At 38.5% G+C, this 22731-nt stretch overlaps 3 protein-coding genes across 6 annotated transcripts in view; all 3 read left to right on the top strand.

Moving 5' to 3' along the window:
* Nucleotides 1-22731, top strand: part of LOC146462743 (uncharacterized) — a 142569-nt gene that overhangs the window by 16174 nt on the left and 103664 nt on the right. The window contains exons 1-5 of one of the 4 annotated variants that reach the window (XM_085085224.1): nucleotides 12512-12832; nucleotides 12984-13084; nucleotides 14930-15030; nucleotides 18359-18432; nucleotides 20790-22038. In XM_085085224.1, coding sequence (XP_084941350.1) covers nucleotides 20817-22038 — 1222 coding nt within the window. In that variant the 5' untranslated portion in view covers nucleotides 12512-12832; nucleotides 12984-13084; nucleotides 14930-15030; nucleotides 18359-18432; nucleotides 20790-20816. Of the gene's footprint in view, nucleotides 1-12511; nucleotides 12833-12983; nucleotides 13085-14929; nucleotides 15031-18358; nucleotides 18433-20789; nucleotides 22039-22731 lie in introns of those variants that run through there. The other 3 variants (XM_085085226.1, XM_085085225.1, XM_085085227.1) reach the window with 3 other exon arrangements.
* The window catches only part of LOC146462746 (uncharacterized), an 87224-nt gene that overhangs the window by 11628 nt on the left and 52865 nt on the right, over nucleotides 1-22731 (top strand). The window contains exon 7 of the mRNA XM_085085228.1: nucleotides 433-515. Within this exon, the coding sequence (XP_084941354.1) occupies nucleotides 433-515 (83 nt within the window). The remainder of the gene's footprint in view (nucleotides 1-432; nucleotides 516-22731) is intronic.
* LOC146462748 (uncharacterized) lies at nucleotides 977-6587 on the top strand (the record flags this gene model as incomplete). The annotated part of the gene is made up of 6 exons (XM_085085254.1): nucleotides 977-1156; nucleotides 1534-1632; nucleotides 3214-3312; nucleotides 3602-5567; nucleotides 5814-5959; nucleotides 6486-6587. Coding segments are annotated over 6 exons (2592 nt in total), but the record flags the coding sequence as incomplete, so codon positions are not given.

Below are 22731 nucleotides of genomic sequence, written 5' to 3'. Positions count from 1 at the left end.
GTGGGCATTTAAACAGCACATAGATCTGTACATGAAATACAATACAGCCATACGAAGGAGTGAGTGGGTTTCTTAAGCAGTTAGAAGACATTCACGATGCAATTTTAAAGGCATTCAAACTTGGCTGTTTGGAAATTACTATCCAAAGTCTATTCTTGGAAACCTTGAGAATTTGTTGAGTGTCTGTTGCTCTTTGGTGGAACGTGCTTCTTTGCCCTTCGAAGATGCACCTTAGTTACTATTTAATTACTGAGCTTGTTACCTTCTGTCTTCTTTGGTGTAGCTTTGGTTGTTTGAAAGTCAGTGGTTTACTTTTGTTGTATAGCCATAGTGGCCATGGTCAGTGGGATTGAATGCAATACAGAATTAATCAATTCGACTATCTCATTTTGTACAATTAAACAGACTGGCAATTTTGTGTTATTTAACCAGGGGAAGCAAGAAGCAGTGGCTTTCAAACTGAACACATTGATCAAACAAGAAGGGACTCAAGACAGACTGATGAATTTCAGAAGGTACAACCTTTTTCACTTTTGTTGAACGCCATGAGAAACCGATGGTAGTGGATAGATGCGTGTACAGGTGACCCTTTTACAGAGGTGTTACACCAGAAATATAAAACCACAGTCGTGTTAGCAGTAACCTGGTTAGTTTTATGGATGTGAAGAGGTGTTTTGTTGTTGTTGTTTGTTTTGGCGAATGACGTAATTGTTTATGTCACGTAAATATTTAGCATGGTGATGTTTCTTCCTTTTCTTTACCAACCCCTCAACAGAAATACGCTGGTCAGTTTCCAACAACCCACATAAATGACTTTCAGGCAGTTTCTCATAAACTCATTATTGCGTTCGACGTAGAAAGAACGCACTTCTAATACAGATTGGAGTCGAGATTGTATGGGACAACGTTGACCGAATGAATGGATCTTGAGACGCGTATCTGGACCCCCCGCAGATTTTGCAGGGGCGGATGACATAATCACCAACTTGGAAAAGGAGAGACAGCCTGGGATCGAGATCATAGAAAGCACTCCCTAATCTTTGATTATTATCAACAGGCATCAAGAAGTGCTCTTCACAAAGCTTCAATCAGTGGACAACCTGAAACTGTCAAAATCCTGCTTGATAGTGGTGAAGATGTGGACCAACGAGACCAGGTTTTAAAGATATTCCATTTGTAGAGATTAACGTGTAAACAATTATGTTTGTTGTATTGTTTTGTACCATGTTATGTTGCGTCAGGTTGAATTAATATGTTATATTGTTCCGCGTGACATTGAATTGCGGTGTACTAGCTGTTTTGTATTTTATTGTATTGTATCGTTTGTGTGGCAACCTTGCCTTTTGATGCTAATTTATGACACATCCACCTTTGGAAAAACTTTAGGAGTTGTTAGTGCCTTATACCATGGATTTAAGCACTGGCTAACTATATGATGTTTAATCTGTTGTGCATCTGCTTTCTGGTTGCAATCAAATATACCGATTGTGAAACCCAATGTAATTTTCTCTGCCCTGTCTATATTTTTTCCAGTTTTCTCTGACGCCTCTTCACCTTGCTTGTTGGTATGGACAGGAATCTGTTGTCAGACTGTTGTTAGAACATGGTGCAAATGTCAATGCTCTAGACAGGGTGAGTTAGATACAAAGGTGAATTCTTACATAAGAAATAAAGTTGATTATTGTCTCCAGAATATTCATATACGTTTGTGACAATTCACTTGTACAGAGACTAGAAATTAAAACTAAACAACGAAATGAAATGTTACAACAATGAATGCTTCACTGAAGACCTGAACAGTATCAACCCGCACATACAATTTGCCGTAGAAATTAAAGGGGAGGGAGTCTTCGCTTTCCACGATACCCACTGTCCAGAGGACAGTCGCTACCACCTACCGGAATCTAAACTTCCAGTCCAATCATCGCATACAACAGAAAAAGGTGTGTTTTCCACATTTAAGTGAACAGAGCCGGGATCCTGGCCACTGGAGAAGACAGAGATCGGTAACGCGAAAATATTAGGGAGGCCCTCAGAGTCAATGGCTACAAGAGTTGGGCCTTTCATACTCCATTATCCCTGTTGATGTCGCCTTTGTTTGCAGGATCGAGAGTGTCCTTAGGTCGCACTAGGTGTAATCTAAAAGTTGTGTCAGATCTGAAAACTGTCCGTATGTGAAAAACATTACGAAAACAAAGAAACAAACAGCCACAAAAGAACCTGCGCCTGAAATTTAATCTAACGAGGTGCTACCATACGTCAAAGGGTTATCAGAGGCTCGTCGCCGTTGCCTACATTGGTACACCCATAGGGTTAAAGAGGCTATTCACATAAGACCTCACCCTGACAATATCAACAGGGATAATGGAATTGATATTGCAGAAGCATGGATGCCCACGATCAAATAACACAGCAGCCGCTCGGTACCAAGGCGGACCGCCGAGGGAACAATTTCTAGTCTGGACGACAAGGATTGAAATCCTCCAAACAACAACAGCCTAAGAGAGGATCGAAACGCACCAATCAACACAAACGAAGGGGCTACTTATACTGTTACGTAATCAGTCAACGCCATCGCACTTAGCTATCATTTCAAACCACGATGACGAACACCTTTCATAGGCAAGTGGATAACATTTTCCCTGTAGGCCTTCTCTATACCAGCAAATTTGACAGAACACTTGTCTCGCGAATTCCCATTTGCAGTAGTCCATACAACACGCTTTAGTCCGTGCTGGTCGACCCCAAAGATAGGCCGAAAACGGACAAGGGCATGGGACCCGTAAATGACATCAAGTGCGACTCATGCAAAGAAACCTACTTACCCGTCCCAGGAACATTTGGACAATACAGGATGGGAAGTAAATTTGGAAAACACTTTATTCCTGCTGAGGAAGCCCTTATGATCATAGTAAAAGTTTCAGACCGTATTTAGTTGTAATTTTTACTCTCTGTAGAAGTCAGTTGTCACAGACATATAAAAATTATTACTTTTTTTTCACTTACTGACCAAATTTGTCACGGAAATGGGGATCAGTTTCCTTTCCAGATGCCTGGTGAAAGAAGACCCTTAGTAACGACGTTTCCTAAATGTATTCCTTTCTTTCTCTTTAACTTTAGATCTGAAAGTGCCACATTTGTGTGGGTAAATGTGTGAGTGTTGCAATTATAGACGGTATCTATATTGACCCTGCAATCTTTCTGTGTTTTTAGTTTCAACGCACGGCTCTTCAGAAAGCCGAACGCCAAAATTACCGATCCATAGTGCAGTTGCTTTTGGAGAATAACGCAATTCCAAGTTTTCAGCAACCGGTAAGATATATACCAATTAGTTTTCTGTCAGTTTTTCTGAAGCTACACCTGTGCCTTAAAAATAAAAGGAAAAGGTACAAGGAAAATTAAGAAAAATTAATCAAGTGTCCAGCTCATTCATATACGTTTATATTTATTTAGGTGTCATTTACTGACCAAATTTTTTCAAGTCTTTCTGACTTTCAGTAAATGATTTTTTTTCTTACGATTTTGACACAAATCCAATATAAAGGTCAATATGAAAGGAGCAATAGAAAGTAAAATTCACCTTAAACGTTTCAAATTGCAGCTCAGTCTGAAGATACTAGCCCGCAAATCTGTCCTAAGTGTGGACAAACGGTCTGGCTTTAACCTGCTGCAGGCGGCTGTCGTAGAAGGGAATTATGACATCGTTTCGAAAGCGAGTTTCCTCCTCGATGACTTCGTGAAAGAAATGAATGTTCAAACTACGGGAAATGGCGCTAATGTATTTGCTGGAAAATCTGCTGCTGAAATTCTGTCAGGTCTGGAAGGGCGACGGCCAGGTCATGATGACATCGACAAACTTTACAAAGGGATGGTGGAGAAAGTCAAAATGCTAAATGAGCTGCACCGGTGTGCAAAAAGTGACGATGTAGAAAAGGTGATAGAGCTTGTCTTAAATGACGGTATCGATATAAATATCTCAGCAAAAAGCAATTCCATACCTTTGTTGTGGGCGACTCAGTCATCTTCAAGTATGTTGATCAAAACCCTCATTGGTCTTGGTGCAGACGTAACTGCTCAAAGAAGCAATGATAAAACAGCGTCTTTGTTGTTGGCGGCTAATTGTAACAACTACATGGCCACTCGCCTGATTTTGAAGCATAGAGCTGATGCGAATATCCAGGACGCTGGCGGATATACACCACTTCATGTATCTGCTCGTGAGGGATTTTACAGCATTTCCCAATTGATAATTGACTCAGGAAGCAACATCAATGTAAGAAACAGAGATGGCAAAACCCCACTTCATATTGCAGTTGAGAAAAATGATGAAACTCTCGTCAAGCTGTTGCTTAAAGGCAACGCAGATGTGAACATTCAAGACAATAATGGAGATACACCACTTCATATTGCAGTTGCGAGAAATGATGAAACTCTCGTCAAGCTGTTGCTTGAAAACAATGCGAATGTAAACATTGAAGACTGGTATGGAGAAACACCACTTCATATTGCAGTTAAGAGAAATGATGAAACTGTTGTCAAGCTGTTGCTTAAAAACAACGCGGATGTGAACATTGAAGGCTGCAATGGAGATACACCACTTCATGTATGCGCCCGTAAAGAATATATCAACATTTCTCTGTTGCTTATTGAATCGGGACATAACATCAACGTGAAGAACTTCTTTCACAAAGCCCCACTTCATATTGCAGTTGAGAAAAATGATGAAACTCTCGTCAAGCTGTTGCTTAAAAACAATGCGGATGTGAACATTCAGGACAGGAAAGGAAATACTCCACTACATCTATCTGCTCGTGAAGGATTTATCAACATTTCTAAGATGCTAATTCAATCAGAATGCAACATTAACCTACCGAACGTAATTGGCAAAACCCCACTCGATCTTGCTATCATCGAAAGTGATGAGACTCTCGTGAAGATGTTACTTGAAGACGACGCTCGAGGGTCAAAATACCAATTTAAAGAAAGGGATCCACCAATGCACAATCCTGCTGTGCCTTCGCATCTTGGCGAGGTGGAGAGAGAGACACTTGGAAAGGTTACAATAGATCCACTATTACACAAACCTGCTGGGCCTTCGCTTCTTGGCAGGGCAAAGAGAGCAATAATAGCCAAATTTAAAAAAAGGGATCCACCATTGCACAGTCCTGTTGGGTCTTCGTGTCGTGGCGAGGTGGAGACGGATACACTTGAAAAGATTACAATAGATCCACTATTACACAAACCTGCTGGGCCTTCGCTTCTTTCCAAGGCAAAGAGAGCAATAATAGCCAAATTTAAAAAAAGGGAATCACCATTGCGCAGTCCTGCTGGGTCTTCGTGTCGTGGCGAGGTGGAGAGAGAACAACTTGGAAAGGTTGCAGTAGATCCACTTTCACACAAACCTTCTGGGCCTTCGTGTCGTGGCGAGGTGGAGGGAGAAAAACTTGGAAAGGTTGCAGAAGATCCACTTTCACACGAACCTTCTGGGCCTTCACGTCGTGGCGAGGTGGAGATAGAAAAACTTGGAAAGATTTCAAAATATCAACTATTGCACAAACCTGCTGGGCGTTCGCGGCTTTTTTTATTTATTTTTTTTATTATTATTTTATTTTTTTTTAATGTTTATTTTATTTCTTTTTTAATACAATTTTAATTTTTAACAGAATTAGTTAGTATAATATTTATGATCTAATTTTTATGTTTTATAGTTTACTTTTTAATACTATTTATATATTGTTTAATTGATACTATTTGAAAAGCGCATTTGAAAACTTTAGTTGAATTTGAACTATAGAAATTATTATTATTATTAGATACACTTGGAGAGGTTTCAAAAGATCCAGTATTACACAAACTTTCTGGGCCTTCGCGTCGTGGCGAGGTGCAGAGAGAAATACTTGGAAATATTGCTAAAAATCCACTATTACACAAACCTTCTGAGCCTTCGCGTAGTGGCGAGGTGCAGAGAGAAATACTTGGAAAGGTTGCAAAAGATCCACTATTGCACAAACCTGCCGGGCCTTCGATTCCGGCTTAGTGAGTTTGACTCAGATTACCAGTTTCTAGACACAAAGTACTAGGAATGCTAGAAACACCAGAAGAGAAACCAGAAACACTAAAAGCACTGGGGAGACACAATACGTAGAGAGTGCAGCAGTCGGTAGCAAGACTGATAAAGTGCTTGTTGCATATTATTAGACTTCAGCAACCAGGTCCTGGTTTCTGGAAAGCAAATTAATGCTACTCCACAGTCCACAATTACCCTAACCGAAGGTTAAATTTGCTCCTTGGATTCCGTACCGTTCCTGAAAGCATGATTAGCGTTTACCAGAAATAAAGAGTTAAATTATACCACCTAGCGAGGTCAATTGACTCAGACATTTACGCAGAAGAACTTTGCGTTATAAAGTCTGCACAACAAATTGAAGAACGTAGTTTATGCTACAAATAACACTAAGTGTATTAACGTTTGTCTCACGATGTAGTCGCTTGGAGATATAAATCGCGACGAATCTATCGAGGGTGCCGTAAAAGCCTCGCTACGGAAGCTAGAGAGTGACCCCAATCTTGCTGACCGCACAACGTGAACACCTGCTCAAATTGCGGACCTTTTAGACTAGTATAATGGCTCGATTAGCGAACAACGAGAAGGCGCAGCAATGGGGAGCCTGATTTCCGCAGTTATTGCTAATCCTTACATGGAGATCTTTGAAAAGAAAGCAATGGAATCCGCGCCCTGCAAACCTAAGATCTGGAAGCGCTACGTGGACGATATCTTCACTATCCTGGATCGAGACAGAGTTATTTATTTATTTTATTTATTTATTTTATATTTTTGATAAATGCCCCACGGTACAGCCAAAAAGGGTTGTTTTTTTCCTTTCTGGGTGAACCTTCATCCTTCATCCTAATGGTAGCTGATTCAGGCCAAACGTAGTCCGTAATAGGGGGATTTTATTTCAGTCAACCGTCTATACTCTATTTTGTCCGGGGATTTAGCTACTGTCCGTATTACAGTCAACTCTCGCCTTGCGGGCCCTTCGCCATTACGGACACCCCAATAAAGTGAGTTGACTGTACAAGCAAAAATTCCTTTGGGAGGAATAGCACCCTAATTCATAGAAAGTATGGACGGTTTTGTTTGGCGTCAGAACATGCAATTTCCTATCGGCGCTGGTACATCAATAAGAGATTGACTCTGTGTGGCTCTTCACTCACAGGCCCGTAGCAAGGCTTAAACAACTGAGGGGGCTTACAAAAGGATGAAATAAAACTACCCCCCACCCCCCCGTCACTCAAAAGCAGACTGATTTGGGAGTTTAAGATGCAACGAGAACATAAAAAACCCGGTAGATTTAGTAAGTAAAACAATAACTTTGCACCTTTGCACACTCTTAGGTACATGTTTTTGTCTTTTCTTCAACGTGGACTACTACGTGAAGTTTCCTAATTTCACATTTGAAGGAGGACGTAGACAAACGACGACAAATTTTTCTTTCTCTTTTTAAATTTGGAATAAGGCAGTAAGAATCCGACTGCGAGAGAATTTTTTTCCTCTGGTCTTGAGGACATATTTGTGTGGCTTTTTTGTGTGACAACGCGGGAACACTAAATTGTTATAAACTAAGGACATTTGTATTGCTTAAATTGAGCGGATGTCTTAGAAAACAAGTAGTTTATTTCGACAGCTTCACGGCTTCAGATTGGTTGATTTCAATCCATTTTGATTCTTACCGATTCACAAGATAGGAGTGCCTGTTAGCGAAGGAAAATTACAGGTAGTAAACAGACTATTTAGGGTTGTAAAAAGGCACTTGCAGCGTCAGAATTCAACGTTAATTCGCTTTAATTATATATTTTTGGGCACATTGCTTTTTAACTACCAAATATTTTGGGGGGCTCAAGCCCCCCCTGCCCCTCCCCCCGCTACGGGCCTGACTCAGTAGTCATTTTAAAATTCCAAAACGTTTTACAAAACTTTGAATAGAGAGACGAGTTTGTTTTGCCAAATGAAAAACGTCCAGGTAGAAAATAACTCTGGAAAAGTCGTATAAAAGTTCTCAAATGGAACTTTCAAGCGGAAAATGGACGAGGCCGTTTAATTATTTTGGCCCGTGTCATTCTTGTTTCCGGTTGTCCAAAGTACATTGACATATTTCCAATTATAATTTCACATGGAGGCTTCCCGTATCATTAAAAAAGAACAACAGTGTAGATATGTTTTAGTCCCACTTTACTGCAATGAGTTTCATCCAGAAACGTATAGACTAAGCTAGAAAGTTTGTGAAAAGGAAATAAAAACAAACAAACAAACAATCGTAATCCCGAAGCAATGTTGACACAACGGACTCTTTTACTGTTGTTGTTGTTGTTGTTTTTTATCGATTTGTAAAAAGATTATTATATCTATGAGAAAATAACTCTTTTATCCTATTTTTTTCACCTAGCATGTTGATTTTTATTGTATTTTAATGGAATACATGTCTATCGGCAACTTTTCTAAGTGAATTTCCACTTGAAAGGTATAAGTATTTAAACAATTGTCTGTCTATTTTGTATATTGTATTGCAACATTAGAATATTCTTGATCGTACATTACTAAGGGATGAAACGAACTTTATATTTTAACAATGCTTTTTAGATATAGATCTATTAGCGTCAACTACCCGCTGTTCGTGGTTTACATCCACTTCAATAAATTACTTTTTTCTCAGTTTGTATTAGCCTTGTTTGTATTTGATCGCAAATGGTACGAAAGGATTTATTGATTTATTGATTGATTTATTTTTATTAATTAATTGATTAATTAATTAATTAATTAATTTTTTGACAAATGCCTCACGGTACAGCTAAAAACAGTTGATGTCTTCTTTCTGGGAAAACCTTCATCTAAATGAAAGCTGATTCAGGCCAAACGTAGTCTCTGGTAAGTCTTATTTCACCTCATTGCTCCAATGACCGTACGTTCTGTGGATCTACCAACTCATTTTTGTTCTCCTTAGACATACTCACATGTAATACTTAACAAATAGATTCCATTTTGCCGTGCGTCTGTACTCTGATAACGCACAGATGACGGCAAAACGTGACTGTTGTTCTTATCACGTTTTGACGTCCTCTTTGCGTTATCAGAGTCCAGACCCACGGAAAATGGAAACTATTTTTTTTATAAAATAACCAAGACATTTCAACACATTTCGTGAGCGAGCATCGCGTTGACTGAGCTGAGTCAAAAACTTTTCAGGAAACTCAGTTTTAGACTACTATACGCATGCAATTGTGATCCTCTAAATTAGAGTATAATCCGAAAGAATTTCGCTAACAGTATTTTCAAAACTAACATTTATTCCAGAAGGAAATCGTGACCCCAAAATGTTACAGCATGTAAGTCGCTTCACTGCGATTTGTAATCAATTACTCGACATTACCGGATTTCTATCGGCGCCGTATTTTGACAAATATTTGCTTCCTTTCCAAGTCACAACAAAGTTCAAGCTTTCCTTTCCTGGTTGAAGTCACTCTCAACGGTCTTTGTCCAATTTTTTTATCGGGCAGTTTTCCTTTCCTACGAAAATTTGCCTATGTTTGCCCGCTACTCTGATCTGCTTGCTAAAACAGTTTGCAAAACTTTTTAGACCAGTCACTTTGGCTGAACTCTAGACTCTGATCACGTGCGCCGGTCACACCACTCGATGATGTCATTCGTGCGTCTATACTCTAATCACATACTCCGCTACACCAATCAAACGCTATTCTTACACTCTACACAGGCTTTTTAACGTGCATGCACACATGATCTTTTAAAGATGAAATTTGGTGGCAGTAAAGCCAGTGATAGTAAAAGAGTTGTGCGACCTGCTTCAGAAGCCAGAAGACAAGTGTTTGCGAACGCTTGTAGATAAGTAGCAATGGACCCTTTGCAGCTAACAGTCACATGGTACAAGATCCACCTTGCTGGGTCGTAAGCTACGCACTGGGACTTCGGAGGCAACTTAAGGACGGTGCTTACTTTTGTCACTGCGCATAGGTTCTGCGCATCTCAAGATATTCGGATTTCCCATAGGTGGTGCCTTCTCATACAGGAATATTTTTGCGCGGTTTAAAATTATGCGGAGAAAGCAGAACTTAGCAAGTGCTCTTGGTATACAAAAACATTGGGGGTAACCGTGCATTTTTCAGAGATAAAAAGCTTCAATTTTGAACAAAATGCTATACATTTCTTTGTATTTTACTGTTTCTTAGAATAATTGTTGCTTAATTATCTCTACAAAATGTGTGGTTACTCCCAAATTTCTTTTTGGATTTCAATAGCCCTTGCTAAGACCAAGTTTCCCTGCATAGTCATAAACCAAACAAAGATACTTCTTTATTTAGTAGGCACCGTCCGTAAATATGCGTATTTTTTGTCCCGCGCGTTTGCCTGCGTGCCACCGAAACATTGAGCCACATCAACATACAAGATAATAACCTTTGCCATCCGGATGGGTCGGGAAAACAGCTTTTACTCACGAAGATCTTTTGAGCAAACCCATTGATCCAAGTGTTTTTATTCCATTTGAAGCCATGTCCACTGAAGTCCGAACCAGTCCAGATTTGTCAAATATTGAGTTCCACTAATCAGGAGATCAATGAAGGTTTTCTATCCATGGACAGTGGTGATGGAAGAACGAGAGTGGTGGTTGTTTATCGACATGTCTAAAAATGGTAGCTGCTGCTCTAACAACTTTGCACAGACTAATTTTAGGGCCGGGAGAACACACCATTAAAGGGGTGGGTTTGGGGGGAGGTGGGTGGCTTGGATCTAAACGTCGTCGATATTTGTCCATACCAGAAGCAGTAGGCAACATTAGCAGGGGACAACAATGCTGCAGGTCTACATTTGGTCAGATTGATCTGGTCGAATAAATTTGGCTATAAGTGGGTAATATTTTACAGATTTCAGGCAACCCAAATCTCACGCTCAGGGCTTTTCACTTTTAAAAACATTGGGTGGGGTGCCCCTCCCAATATTTAAGGGAAAGCTCTGAGAACGAGGTTGAGATTTCAGGCAAAAATGATGATAAGAAAACCGTTCTGAATACTCTGTGTATGTCTATATATCATTTTCTGTAGTATTTTTTCAAGCAGTCTCCTGCATTTTACTTTGTCCGAACTTTTCTTTCAGTTCTGAAACAAGTTAAGTAAAAACTTTCTCTCTAAATTTCAGCCAGGTATGTTCTTCATACGTTCCTGAAATTTTGGTTCACTTTTCTTATTGAAAAAAAAAAAAAGGATGAATGTATAATCCCAATAGAAATCCAGCTGGAAGCGTTTTCTTGTTTTTACCTGGTAAATACTATTCGGAAATTGGAACCCTCCTCTAACTCAACAGCAATCATTTCCTCGATTGTTTAAGATTTTAATACACGCGGTTGTGCACGCACGTAATCCCAATACATATTACCTCTATTACTGTAGTCTCAGCGCACCTCTTCAATTAATTCCGAGCCGACTGTGCCGCACCCCCACCGTCACCCAGCCCCCCACTACCACAGCCAGACGGACCGTAGACGGAACACCAGACGCTTTTTACGTGAAAATACAAAACTGAATGCAAGGCTGGCACTACGGCAAAGGGCAGATTTATTAGTGGCCAATATTTCGACTAATAGAATTAGTCTTCCTCAGGGCCAGAGCTCCTTAAATTAAAGTTTGAAAACTACATGGAAAAAAATGATTGGCTAATACATGATATGAAGACAGCGTACTTGTGAATATGAGATAATAAAAATATAATAACAGCTCCTAAAATTAAAGTTTGAAAAAATACATGGAAAAAAATGATTGGCTAATACATGGCATGAAGACAGCGTACTTGTAAATATCATCAGATAACAAAAATATAGAGGTGTATAATCAAGGTTCAGCGTTCGTTTTTCCTGTTAATGCCTTCTGGAGATAACGTTTTTCCCCTATAAATTAGAAAAGCCTCGCGTGCCTTACGGCGGGAGGCATTGATGGTGGGTTGTAGTTCGAGAGGGATGAGTCGCAAGTCCGCAGAAGAGCGACCTGGTAAGTTGAAGTGTGTAGGACTGCTGCTGCAGAGTTGGCGTGATGTGGGTTGTTTGTCGCTTGTCTGTGTTCTGTAAACCTTCCACGGATCGTGCGTTTGGTCTCCCCTATATACTGTTTTTTACATTTTTTACATTCAATCATATATGTAAGGTTAGTAGAATTACAGGTTATATGTTGTTTTATTTGTCTTGTTTCGCCGGTGTTGCTAAAAGTGTACGAAGTTCTTGCATTGTCAGTGTAAGGGCAGGTGAGACATCCATGAGTGGAGTTGCAGCGGAAAGTGCCAGAGGTGAGCTTTGGTGTCGTGTTAGTGTTCTTTAGTTTTGCTCAAACCAAAAGGTCTCGAAGGTTTGGCGAACGACGGTAAGCGATGAATGGTTTTAGCTTTTTACGTATTCGTACCCAGATCTCTCACTGCTGAGAGGCCACTGGGATTCCAAGAAAGTTTTCGATTGTTTCAAGATGGCGGCGAACTGGGTAGTGTCTGATAATACTGGATCCGGTATGATTTAAGGGGCGAAGCTGTCCAGAGGAGAGAGAAACACAGACAGGAAGTCCAACCGAAAGAAGAGATTAGTTTAACTGGGAGTTCACCTTTTGAGAAGACACCAAAAGATTGAAAAGGATATCACACTGCAGCTGTGGTTATGGGAGCGTTTTAAAGAAATTTGCTGATCGATTGACCGTGTACATGAGGAGAACTGTTGTCCAGTAACAAGTGAAAAAGGACAACCGGACAAAGATCAAGAGCTTCAAATCTTTGCTTTGCTTAATTTTAGTAAGTTCAATTAAATGTTTTTGCAATTTTAGATTTGGCATTCGATCCTTCGATTCACTTCCGGTTTAGCAGACTAACGATTTCTCGACTTTGAGATCATACAAAATGTAAAAAAAAAAACTAATCATTTGACGTTTCGTCCCTTTACTAGGAAAGGTACTCCGCCCCCGAGGAGAAGAGAAAGATTCGACAGAAAAGATTTTATCTGACTACATTTCAAGATCAAGGACTGTATAACCCTGACAACATATAGTAAGTTGAAGATTAGATCGAATTCCAACTCTCAATTCTTTAGCTTGAATTAAGCTAAATTGTATTTTTCACTTGCATACCTCCTGGTATGAGTGATGTAGTTAGAGTCCTAAGTACAGCTTAGATCATCAGTAGAAATCTACACATTAAAAGTAAACTCAGCACAGCTTATTGCTTTGTACATGTACATGTATTAACATCAACAAACTTTTTTATTAAGCGACCAATCAGTGATCAAATTATACTGTAAGGGTAATAATTGATAATCAGTCAAGCAAATTTTATAACCGATCAAGTATTATTTTGCTTGATTGCAGTTGATACCAATTTATGCCCAATTTAATCTTGAAACCTGTGACTTATCTGATTTTGTTATTTAAAAATAATTTCTCAAACATTCGTGTGGCCAGTAATGGCAGGGGTATTTTGCAGAACGCTGAATGCCGAATGCTAAATGTCAAATCCATAGAAGTCCTTTTATCCAACGGCTGCTATAACAACAACTTAAAGCTAACCGTCTGTATAATCAGTGATTAGCCCTAAACAGTATAGACTCACTGAAGTGGTTCAAATAACTTCATCCGTTGCTTATTGCTAAACTGACGTTATAGGTGGTGTAAAATGCGACATTCAGCATTCTGCATAATACCCCTGCCGGAAAAGCAACAAACAATATTATTTAGGTCAAAGCACTTTTCTATACTATTAAGGGTTAAACACTGATTATACAGACGGTTAGCTTTTACTTGTTGTTACATTGTATGGCAGACATCCGACATTATAGGACTACTATGGATTTGGCATTTGGCGTTCAGCATTCCGGATCCATTGTTCTGCAAAATACCCTTGTTGTGCCAGTGCTTAACCAAAATGCATCACATAAGTGATAACACACACCCAGCTACTCTCCCCAATTAGAAAGTATCAGATACTGTTATGTGTGCCACATGTGCACTTTCATTGGAAAATTATTGAATAAATTCCCATCTCAAGGTCGTATGGTTTAGTGCAAGCACAGCCGAAAAAAAAAGCAGTGTGATTTGCATGTACAATGTAACTTATCTACAATCCTGGACTTGGTTGTTCGAAGAGCTTATAACTCTATCCAGTGGATAAATTGCTATCCAGTGGCTGGAACTTGGCGTGGACAACTTACGACGATTCCAGATTAAAGAAAATTTAATTGTACTCCAACCAATGAATTTTATCCACTGAATAGCACCTTATCTGCTGGATAAAGTTATCTGCTCTTTGAACAACTGGGCTCTGGGCAAAAATGATAGGATGATTTCCAAAACTCAACATGAATGAGCCCCCTGCCCCCATGCTATGTTGTCATGTTGCTGTGTTTACAAAAATTGTATACATGTACAGTCTGAATGATTGCAGTGGCTATCAACATTGCTTGCGGGTGTGTGTGGGTGTGGGGGGGGGGGGGGGGTCCAAAAATATTGTACATAATGACAGCACCACTAAGCTTATGGCAACTGGTCATAGATATCTGGAGGACATAAATGTACATGTACACTGCAAATGCCATTTTTGTATCTGTCTCAGAAAAATATTGGGTTTGACAAGTTTGGCCTTGTATTTGATCATGAGAACAACTGTTGCTTAGCAATAAGTAATAGAAAACTGCCAGATAAAGATCTAGATCTGCAAGACTTTGCATTGGACTTCAGTACTTAGGTTAAATTGAATTTTTTAGGAAGTATAAAGGGCCAAGTTGCACTGCTAGCATTCTTTAATTTACTTTTAATTTGAAAGGGGTTCTCTTTGCAAGCAGGCAGGTTAATTCTTTGTTTAAGAAGAAGCTAATTATTTCATATTTTGTCCCTTCACCAGTAAATTTACTTGGCCCTTGAGGAGAGAGAATTGCTCTGCCCTATTGAATGTCTTACTGAAGCTCATTTCCAGACATACAAAGGGCCATACAAATCTGACAGGTAAGTGATTTCTACCTCATATTTTAATGATTTGGCTCAAATTTAAACTTACTTACCAGTATACCGTTACTAAAAAACTCCGGTTAAGGAAATTTTTAGTGACACAGTTTAACAGAGTCTTGTATATGTTGGGGTTCAAAATTTTTATTGGTTTAAACCAGTTTAAATTTATTTTCCTTTGTACAGTGTTCATTACCACAATCTGCAGAGACAAAGGGAAATGAAAATCAAACTGATTTGAAAATTTTTAATTAAACCAAAACAAATTTAAACCACAACATGTATAGCTCAGTACTGGGTTTGAACATATACTTTTAAACATAGCTTCATACCACTTTATTAACATACTGTAACAACAAATATGGCTGTTTCCAATTGAGTGTCATAAAACTAAAACCAAATCAATTAGTCTGGCTATTCACAGCAGATGTAAACAGTGCAATAAACCAATCTGAATTTAAAAAAAAAACATACATGTATCCAGCACCAAGACTGCAGGAAAATATATGTGCCTATAACATTAGACACAATTGATTTTGGTTTTGTTTCTGATTGGTTGAGAATATAGTAGGAGTTTTGCGTAGCAATCTCAGAATATCAAAGTATACTGTCTGTACATGAATTACTTTTGACACTCAACTGAAAATTATTAATTGAAGGGCTCAATGGAAAAAGGGTGTGGTGTACGTGATGATTTTGCTAAAAAAAAAAACACAAGTGCTCAAAAATCACTGAAATTTAGCATATGGACTTCATTTCAGTTAATAAACATTGCTCATCATTTTTTCCGCTGGTTTCCGCTTCATTTTTGAAAATAACGTATGCAGAAAACCAACTTTCTGCTGTCTCTGCTGTCATTTGTTGATTGAGAAATTACATTGTACATAAGTATATTGTACTTAAAGTTGAATGCTTGATTTGAATTTGGTTACTGGATAATTTGTCTGTCTGGTTTCAAACTGAATAAAAGAAGTATGCACATTATGCAGGTGTACATGTTCTTGCTAACAGGTCCGTGTCCAGTCATGCCTTTTATTTGGTGGATAAAATTTTCCATGTAGAAGTTGTAAATCAGAGTGATAAATATTGACAGATTAAAATGAAACAGATAAAAGATTAAATAGGAAAAGAATTAATGTTGAGAAAGAGGTTGTTGGTGTCATAATGTGTTAGATTCTTCTGCATACAAGCTTCGATGTAATTTATGCAGTTGCAGTGTGATTTATTATTCTAGAAAGGTGTTATAGCATCAGTTGTAAGATGTAGGATCACAGTCAAGATTTTAAGTATTAATGGCTCTTCTTCTGAGTTTTACAATGTTTTGCTGTGTTGTCATAACAGTTGTTCATCCTGGTAGATACAATAATAAGTGTATTTATCAGTTTCATGATGTTAACTGTAGTCACTTTGAGTTGTAAATCACGACTTTTCGACTCAGGAGATGAGATCGACTACTTCTTGCTGGAACAATGAAGATGAAAATGCACCAATCACAGCCGACCATCATGATAAATTATTAATGGTGCCGTGTGACCAGTTGACCTCATCGCCTGATGAAGACTACCAGTAAGCAGTTGAAACATCATGATTAAAAACTCAAAGTGACTACATCGTGAGACAAACAATAATACACTTATTATTAGCAAAAGAACTAGTTCCCAAGAGATAAAGAACATAATAATAATAATAATAATAATAATAATAATAATAATAGACTGTTTATTCACAAATACAACGCAGTCATTAGACTGAATAATTTGCATATTTTACAGAGAAATATATAAATAGGTAAATGCTCAATAGTCAACGTTAATGTCAGTTGCCGATAACTGTTGTTAAATTAAAGTTCAGTTAGTATTAATATATGTACCATAATGATTTGATTCAGCGCCTGGGGGGCTGTACTTTTGGCACCTTAAGGGAGGGTGCTTATTAGAGACAAGGTGCTTATTTGGGACAGGGCGTTTATTTAATTTTTTGAGAAACAACCAAATGTTCAAAACAAAACTTTAGTAAGTATTAAAATAAGTAACAATAACAGAAACTGTAACAGTAACAAATTGTTACTTACGGTATGTCAGCTATTAAAGGAAGATGAGCCACGTTTGACACATACTCTGAAGGCGCTGTAATGAAATTAGAATAGGGGTGCTTGTACGAATGGGGGTGCTAAATATTAGAATAGGGGCGCTTATTAACAAAAACACATTTGCAGTGGGGGGGGGGGGAATTTTTTGCATTTCTTCCTCGTGGATTTTTGAGCAAAAGAGAGACTACTTGCAGTCTAAGGGCTGAGAGCATAACAACTTTCTCATGTCAAATTTTTGTTAGAGCTTTTGTTTCACTAAAAAGTGCCTGGATTTTTTCATGTGGCCTAGCAGTGAATCAGTTATGACACAGGGGCTGTTTTTTTTTTTTTCTTTTTTGCTGACTCAATATTTTGATCTTGGTTTATCTGACAACTAAGCATAAACTAGTGGTGGGGCTGGAGGGGGGGGGGGGGATATTGTGAGAAGCCTCTGGAGTGGAGAATCCTGGGGGCTGGGGTAATTCCCAAGGAAAAAAATTTCCTTTGAGGTATGGATATTTTATCGAACCAACAACTATATGTAAAGTTTCTCTTGAATTGTGTTTACAGACCAATTTAAGTCCTGACATGTCCCAACCCTGTAATGTAAATAACCAGAGTTTTTAATTTGCTGGCAGTGCACCCACTCTAGTAAAGATCCTTTATTTGAGTTCATCACTGTTGCCCTACCCAGAATTGAATTACATGTATGTACCATTTCCACTGAGCCTATTGTTAAGCCTGAGTTTTCCAAAATCTGCCTGCCCCACCCAAACACTACGGCGCCTTTGATGTTTTCGCCGATTTCCAAAAATTTTCCAAACAATAAAAGTTAGGGTCCCAATAAGAAAAGTGTCTCGTTGATAGATTTTGACCGCAAAGTAAACAAATTCTTGCAAAACTTTGCTTAGTGTGACCTAATGCAATAATTAATTTGGGGTGGGGTACAATTGTAACCCCCAGCTGGGTCTATAAATTCCAGCTGTTTCTTAAATTAATCCCTGTTGAACTGCTCTTTCACATAGTCTATCTTTTTTAGCACCTGCCAAGATTACATTGAATTAATAGGGTTGTAACTTCACAAAGTCCTCAATTTTGATATTTATGATCATTGACAGACAAGCACTTGCCATGCATACATTTTATAAAATTGATCGGTAACATACACTTTTTTTCTGTATTTGTTGTTGGAAAGGTCAAGAATCTACATTTATTTATTACCTCATTTTCACTGTACGTGTTTTAAATTATTTTTACCAGAGGTACAAAGCAACACTCAGCCTGATTGACGGACAGGGAACAAGATGGAGTGATACCAGCTCCTTTTACAAAAGGTACACCCTAATGTATCTTTATGACCTCTGGCTGCCTTTTATCTCCTACCCTGTATATCCCACGAATTATTGCCTTCAAAGATCGTCACTATTAAGCCTTTCAACTACGATCCTAATCAGATGGTTTGGGAAACTTGGAGTGCATTTCCTCTTCTCTCAAAGTTGGTATATTTGTATATAATTATATATATTTTTAAATCTCATCAACAATACCAACATCTGTACTGTAAGCTGCTTAAATTATCCCTCCGCAACTCCTATTCATTGTTGAGCACTACCATAGTAGACTAGCACTTCTAGAGATAACAGATGCCTCAATAATTATTGTTTGTGCTTTCTTCATGGCTCCCTTGTACAGGGAAGGAGTGGGATGGGAACAAATGCCTACACTGTAGAATAGCTGCATTGTCCCAAATGATTCATGCATGATAGCGCGTTAAGCTACTAAGGCAAAAATTAAAACACAGGTTTCAATGGTTGAAGAATTCAATAGTTACACCATTGGACATCGATGACTTTTTTGTTTATGTAAATCAAGTTTGTAGTAAAACATTGCTTTCACTTCTAGATTGTGCTTTGCTATGAATGAAATGCAGCCCATTATTGTTACCATTCAGTGTAACACCTTAATTGGAAAAGTGGCCATGTTGTGATTTAGAGTAAAGTACGCCCCCCACCCCTCTCCCCCACTCCAACTCTAATAAGCCCCTCTCCCTTTTCTTAAGGTCTTTACATGTAAATGAAGGAGTATTTTGTACATTTTGGATGGGGGTGTGCTGCTGAGACTGTGAAACCATATAATTTCTGTATATATGTACAGTGTAGCTGTAAATATATGGGAGTCCCCACTCTCAAGGCACCCCCACTTTTCTCACTTCTTCCCCCTCCCTCCAGCTATGCCTGTTGTGAGGGCTACGACAACAACAACAACAACAACAACTTTATTTCTCAATTCCTTGCATTTTCAAATTGTGTCAGACATATACAAAAATTGTTACATTTTACACTGAATATACATGTATGTAATATATAAGGAAATGCCTAGCAGCGAGATACCAACAACATGCACAATAAGTCTGCTTACTGTAAATGTTCAAGTTATCTACATCTCATCTGCTAAAAACACAAGCAAAATTTAAAATGCTTGAGCTATTGTCCTATTGCTGTCTTTGTACACACCTTTTTACTATGGCATTCGCTCCTGGTTGATTTTTCTTTTTTAAGTAGTTTTATATACATATTTTTTACATTTTACATTTTATATTATATATTTTTACTTTAATTACAGCTTATTATAATCGAAGTAATACTCCTATTGTTAAACATATAGACATAAAATGACTTATATCGTAAATATAGTACATAGGTAGATATAGAATATATAGAGGATTCGTCATTTCAATACTGCTGTCACACGTAATATATATACACATTGTGCTTTTATAATTATTGTAATGCTCATTTGATCATCTTGTCATGGAAAATGCGGAATATAAGCGAATAAATTATTAATTATTATTACACTACATGTACATTCCAATAAATTGTAGTCAGTACATTGCATTTTTCTTGAAGGACATTTTGAGAGACACTAAGATATAGAACCACATGTCACTCTTAAAGGGTACAAGTTTGAGCGTTAGGCACTATTATGTATTACCCTCGCTAAATAAAGACTCTACTACTGTTACCACCTCTACACCAAAGTAGTAGAGTTCTTGCCCAAGAGAGCGATGCTTGTCTCAGGCACACATTCATTCTTTCAACCGTTTTGTGCTGAAGAGTATTTTCTGTCTCAGTGTATGTGTAGCATGATGTGGATTACATTCTGCATACACTATGCAGCGCAGCACCTCTGTAGATCAGTAAAAAACTGTAGTTAGGCTGGGCATCTAGCACTTCAACCGGTCTTGCCCATTCAGTTAAGAACAAGCTAAGACTGCTTTCCATTTATGAATAAGGGATCGATAACGACTGATCTTTTTAATGTGCCTGCAAATACTGTAAATAATAATTCTCCTTGGGGCTTATTCACTCCGTACTTGCTTCCTCACGTGTATTTTCTTCACGTAGGTTAATAAATAAGAGAGTTGGGCGTTAATGGAGAGAGAGGCATAACAGAAATTTTAGGGTTGCTGTATTGGTATTTAATGCTAGATCTTCCATCGTGATATATAAATAATCCACATATAGTGCACGTACTGTGTTAATAATGCCTGTTGTGTTGTTCATTATACTGTACATGTTGGTTCTAATTTTCAATCTGTGGATCTTATGTTTGACCTTTCATCTAAAAGCCAAAGTCATTGAGGAGTATGCGAAGCTTTACATGAAGGCTCCATGTTTTTGTTTTGCAGATTTGCGTTGAGGTCACCATTGAAATCATGTTTCAAGAAGTGCCTGAACCAAAAGCCCATTCTTCTTCTGATGCAAAATTGAAAGTAACTCTTCTTGGTAGCGAGTGGAGCTCATCAGCTGGTGGTTTGTCAACACTAAACAGAGAGCTTGCAATTCATCTGTCACAACACCCTAAAGTTGAAGTCTCTCTCCTGGTCCCAGAGGGTACTTGTAAAGATGACGACAAAAGAGAGGCTCAGAGTTATGGAGTAACTGTTGTTGATGCAAAAGAACGCCCAGGCTATGAACCTCTTGACTGGTTGAGCTTTCCACCTCAAGATCTTAGCATGCATGTTGTTGTTGGCCATGGTGTGAAGCTTGGTAGGCAAGGGCAGGTCATAAGAGATAATTCTACTCGATTTCCCAATTGCAAATGGGTGCAAGTGGTGCATACTGCTCCTGAAGACCTCAGTAGGTACAAAAGCTACTCTGATCCAATTTCAAAGGGTGAAAAGAAACACCAGGTTGAAGTTGATCTCTGTAAAATGGCTGATCTGGTTGTGCCTGTTGGGCCGAGACTGGAAGATTTTTATTCTTCCTATCTACGACGATGCAAGGAGAATCAGGATATTTTCACTGTCATGCCAGGTCTTTTTGAGAGAGAATTTGGAGACTTAAAACAAGCTCCTAATGAGAGTTGTGAGTTTAAAGTGTTGTTGTGTGGTCGTGGCGATGATGAAGACTTTCAGCTGAAGGGATATAACATTGCTGCTGAAGCATTTTCTGATCCCCGGCTGAAAAGAAAACCTTATCATCTTATCTTTGTGGGTGCACCTGATGGAAAGCAGGACATAGTAAGAGAAAAATTTCTCCAACGTGGCATGGCTGAGGAGCAGCTGACCGTGCGAAAGTTTGTGCAAAGCCGGGAGGGTATGAAAGATTTGCTGTGTGAAGTGGATCTTGCCATCATGCCATCCAAATCAGAGGGATTTGGTCTGGTTGCCCTTGAAGCCCTTTCAGCTGGTTTACCCATTCTTGTTGGTAGCAAGTCAGGATTTGCGAAAGCATTAGAGCACATTCCTTTGGGTAAATCCTGCATAGTTGATTTAGATGACCCTTCAAAGTGGGCAGAGGCAATTGAAGGTGTCCGTGTCAGACATGCAGTGCGGCTTGAAGAGATCAAATTACTGAGAGAATCTTATGACAACAAGTACAGTTGGAAGGGACAATGTGAAGCCTTTGTGGAAATGATGTGCGGAATGGTTCATGGTATGAGTTCTTACTTGGTTCGTCGTTTCCGTTCAAATGCAACTGCAAATTCAGGGAGAGTAACAGACACCCTGTAGTTATAATAATAAACACTGTTAACTCTAAGAGTAAAATTTATGGTCCTGTATTAGTTAGTTCTAACCTTTCAGTCTGTTAGTGAAATCCCATTGTGTGACTGTTAAAATGAAAATGATAGCTATTGACCAGTACAATTCTGAGAGAGTGGTTGTTTATCAAGATCGTAATAATAGTAATAGAACTTTGGATATGTTTCAGTTTTTTATAGCATTCTTGGGAGTTAAAGTTTCAAATACCATGCAAAGTCGGACTGATGTGTGATAAGGTGGTAGACTTGAGAACTGTGACCATCATTGATTTGAACTCTAGTCTTTGCAGTCTTGATACTGTCTATCATAAAGAGAATTATTTTGCTCGCTCATTATTTTCAGGTGTTCAGTGGGCACCATATATATCTAATTCTTGCTGATAGTGTTATTGCCCAATTGTTAAGTTTGAAGTCTCATTCTTTCATGGCTCCATTAATTTTTTTAAGCCTTTAACCCCTTATATCAAAGAACGAATTCTCCTACATGTATCTTTTCCCCATACTTTTGTTCTCAAAGTACTGGGTAGCAGTTATTAAAGTATGAAGAAAATTCACCTTGGGTGAATATATCCGTAATTCTTATGAAC

This window comes from Pavona decussata, unplaced genomic scaffold (genome assembly GCF_977016875.1).
Source record: "Pavona decussata unplaced genomic scaffold, jaPavDecu1.1 SCAFFOLD_185, whole genome shotgun sequence".
Lineage (NCBI taxonomy): Eukaryota > Metazoa > Cnidaria > Anthozoa > Scleractinia > Agariciidae > Pavona > Pavona decussata.
Note: the sequence above shows the minus strand (reverse complement) of the source record. Positions and strands in the feature narration are given on the sequence as shown.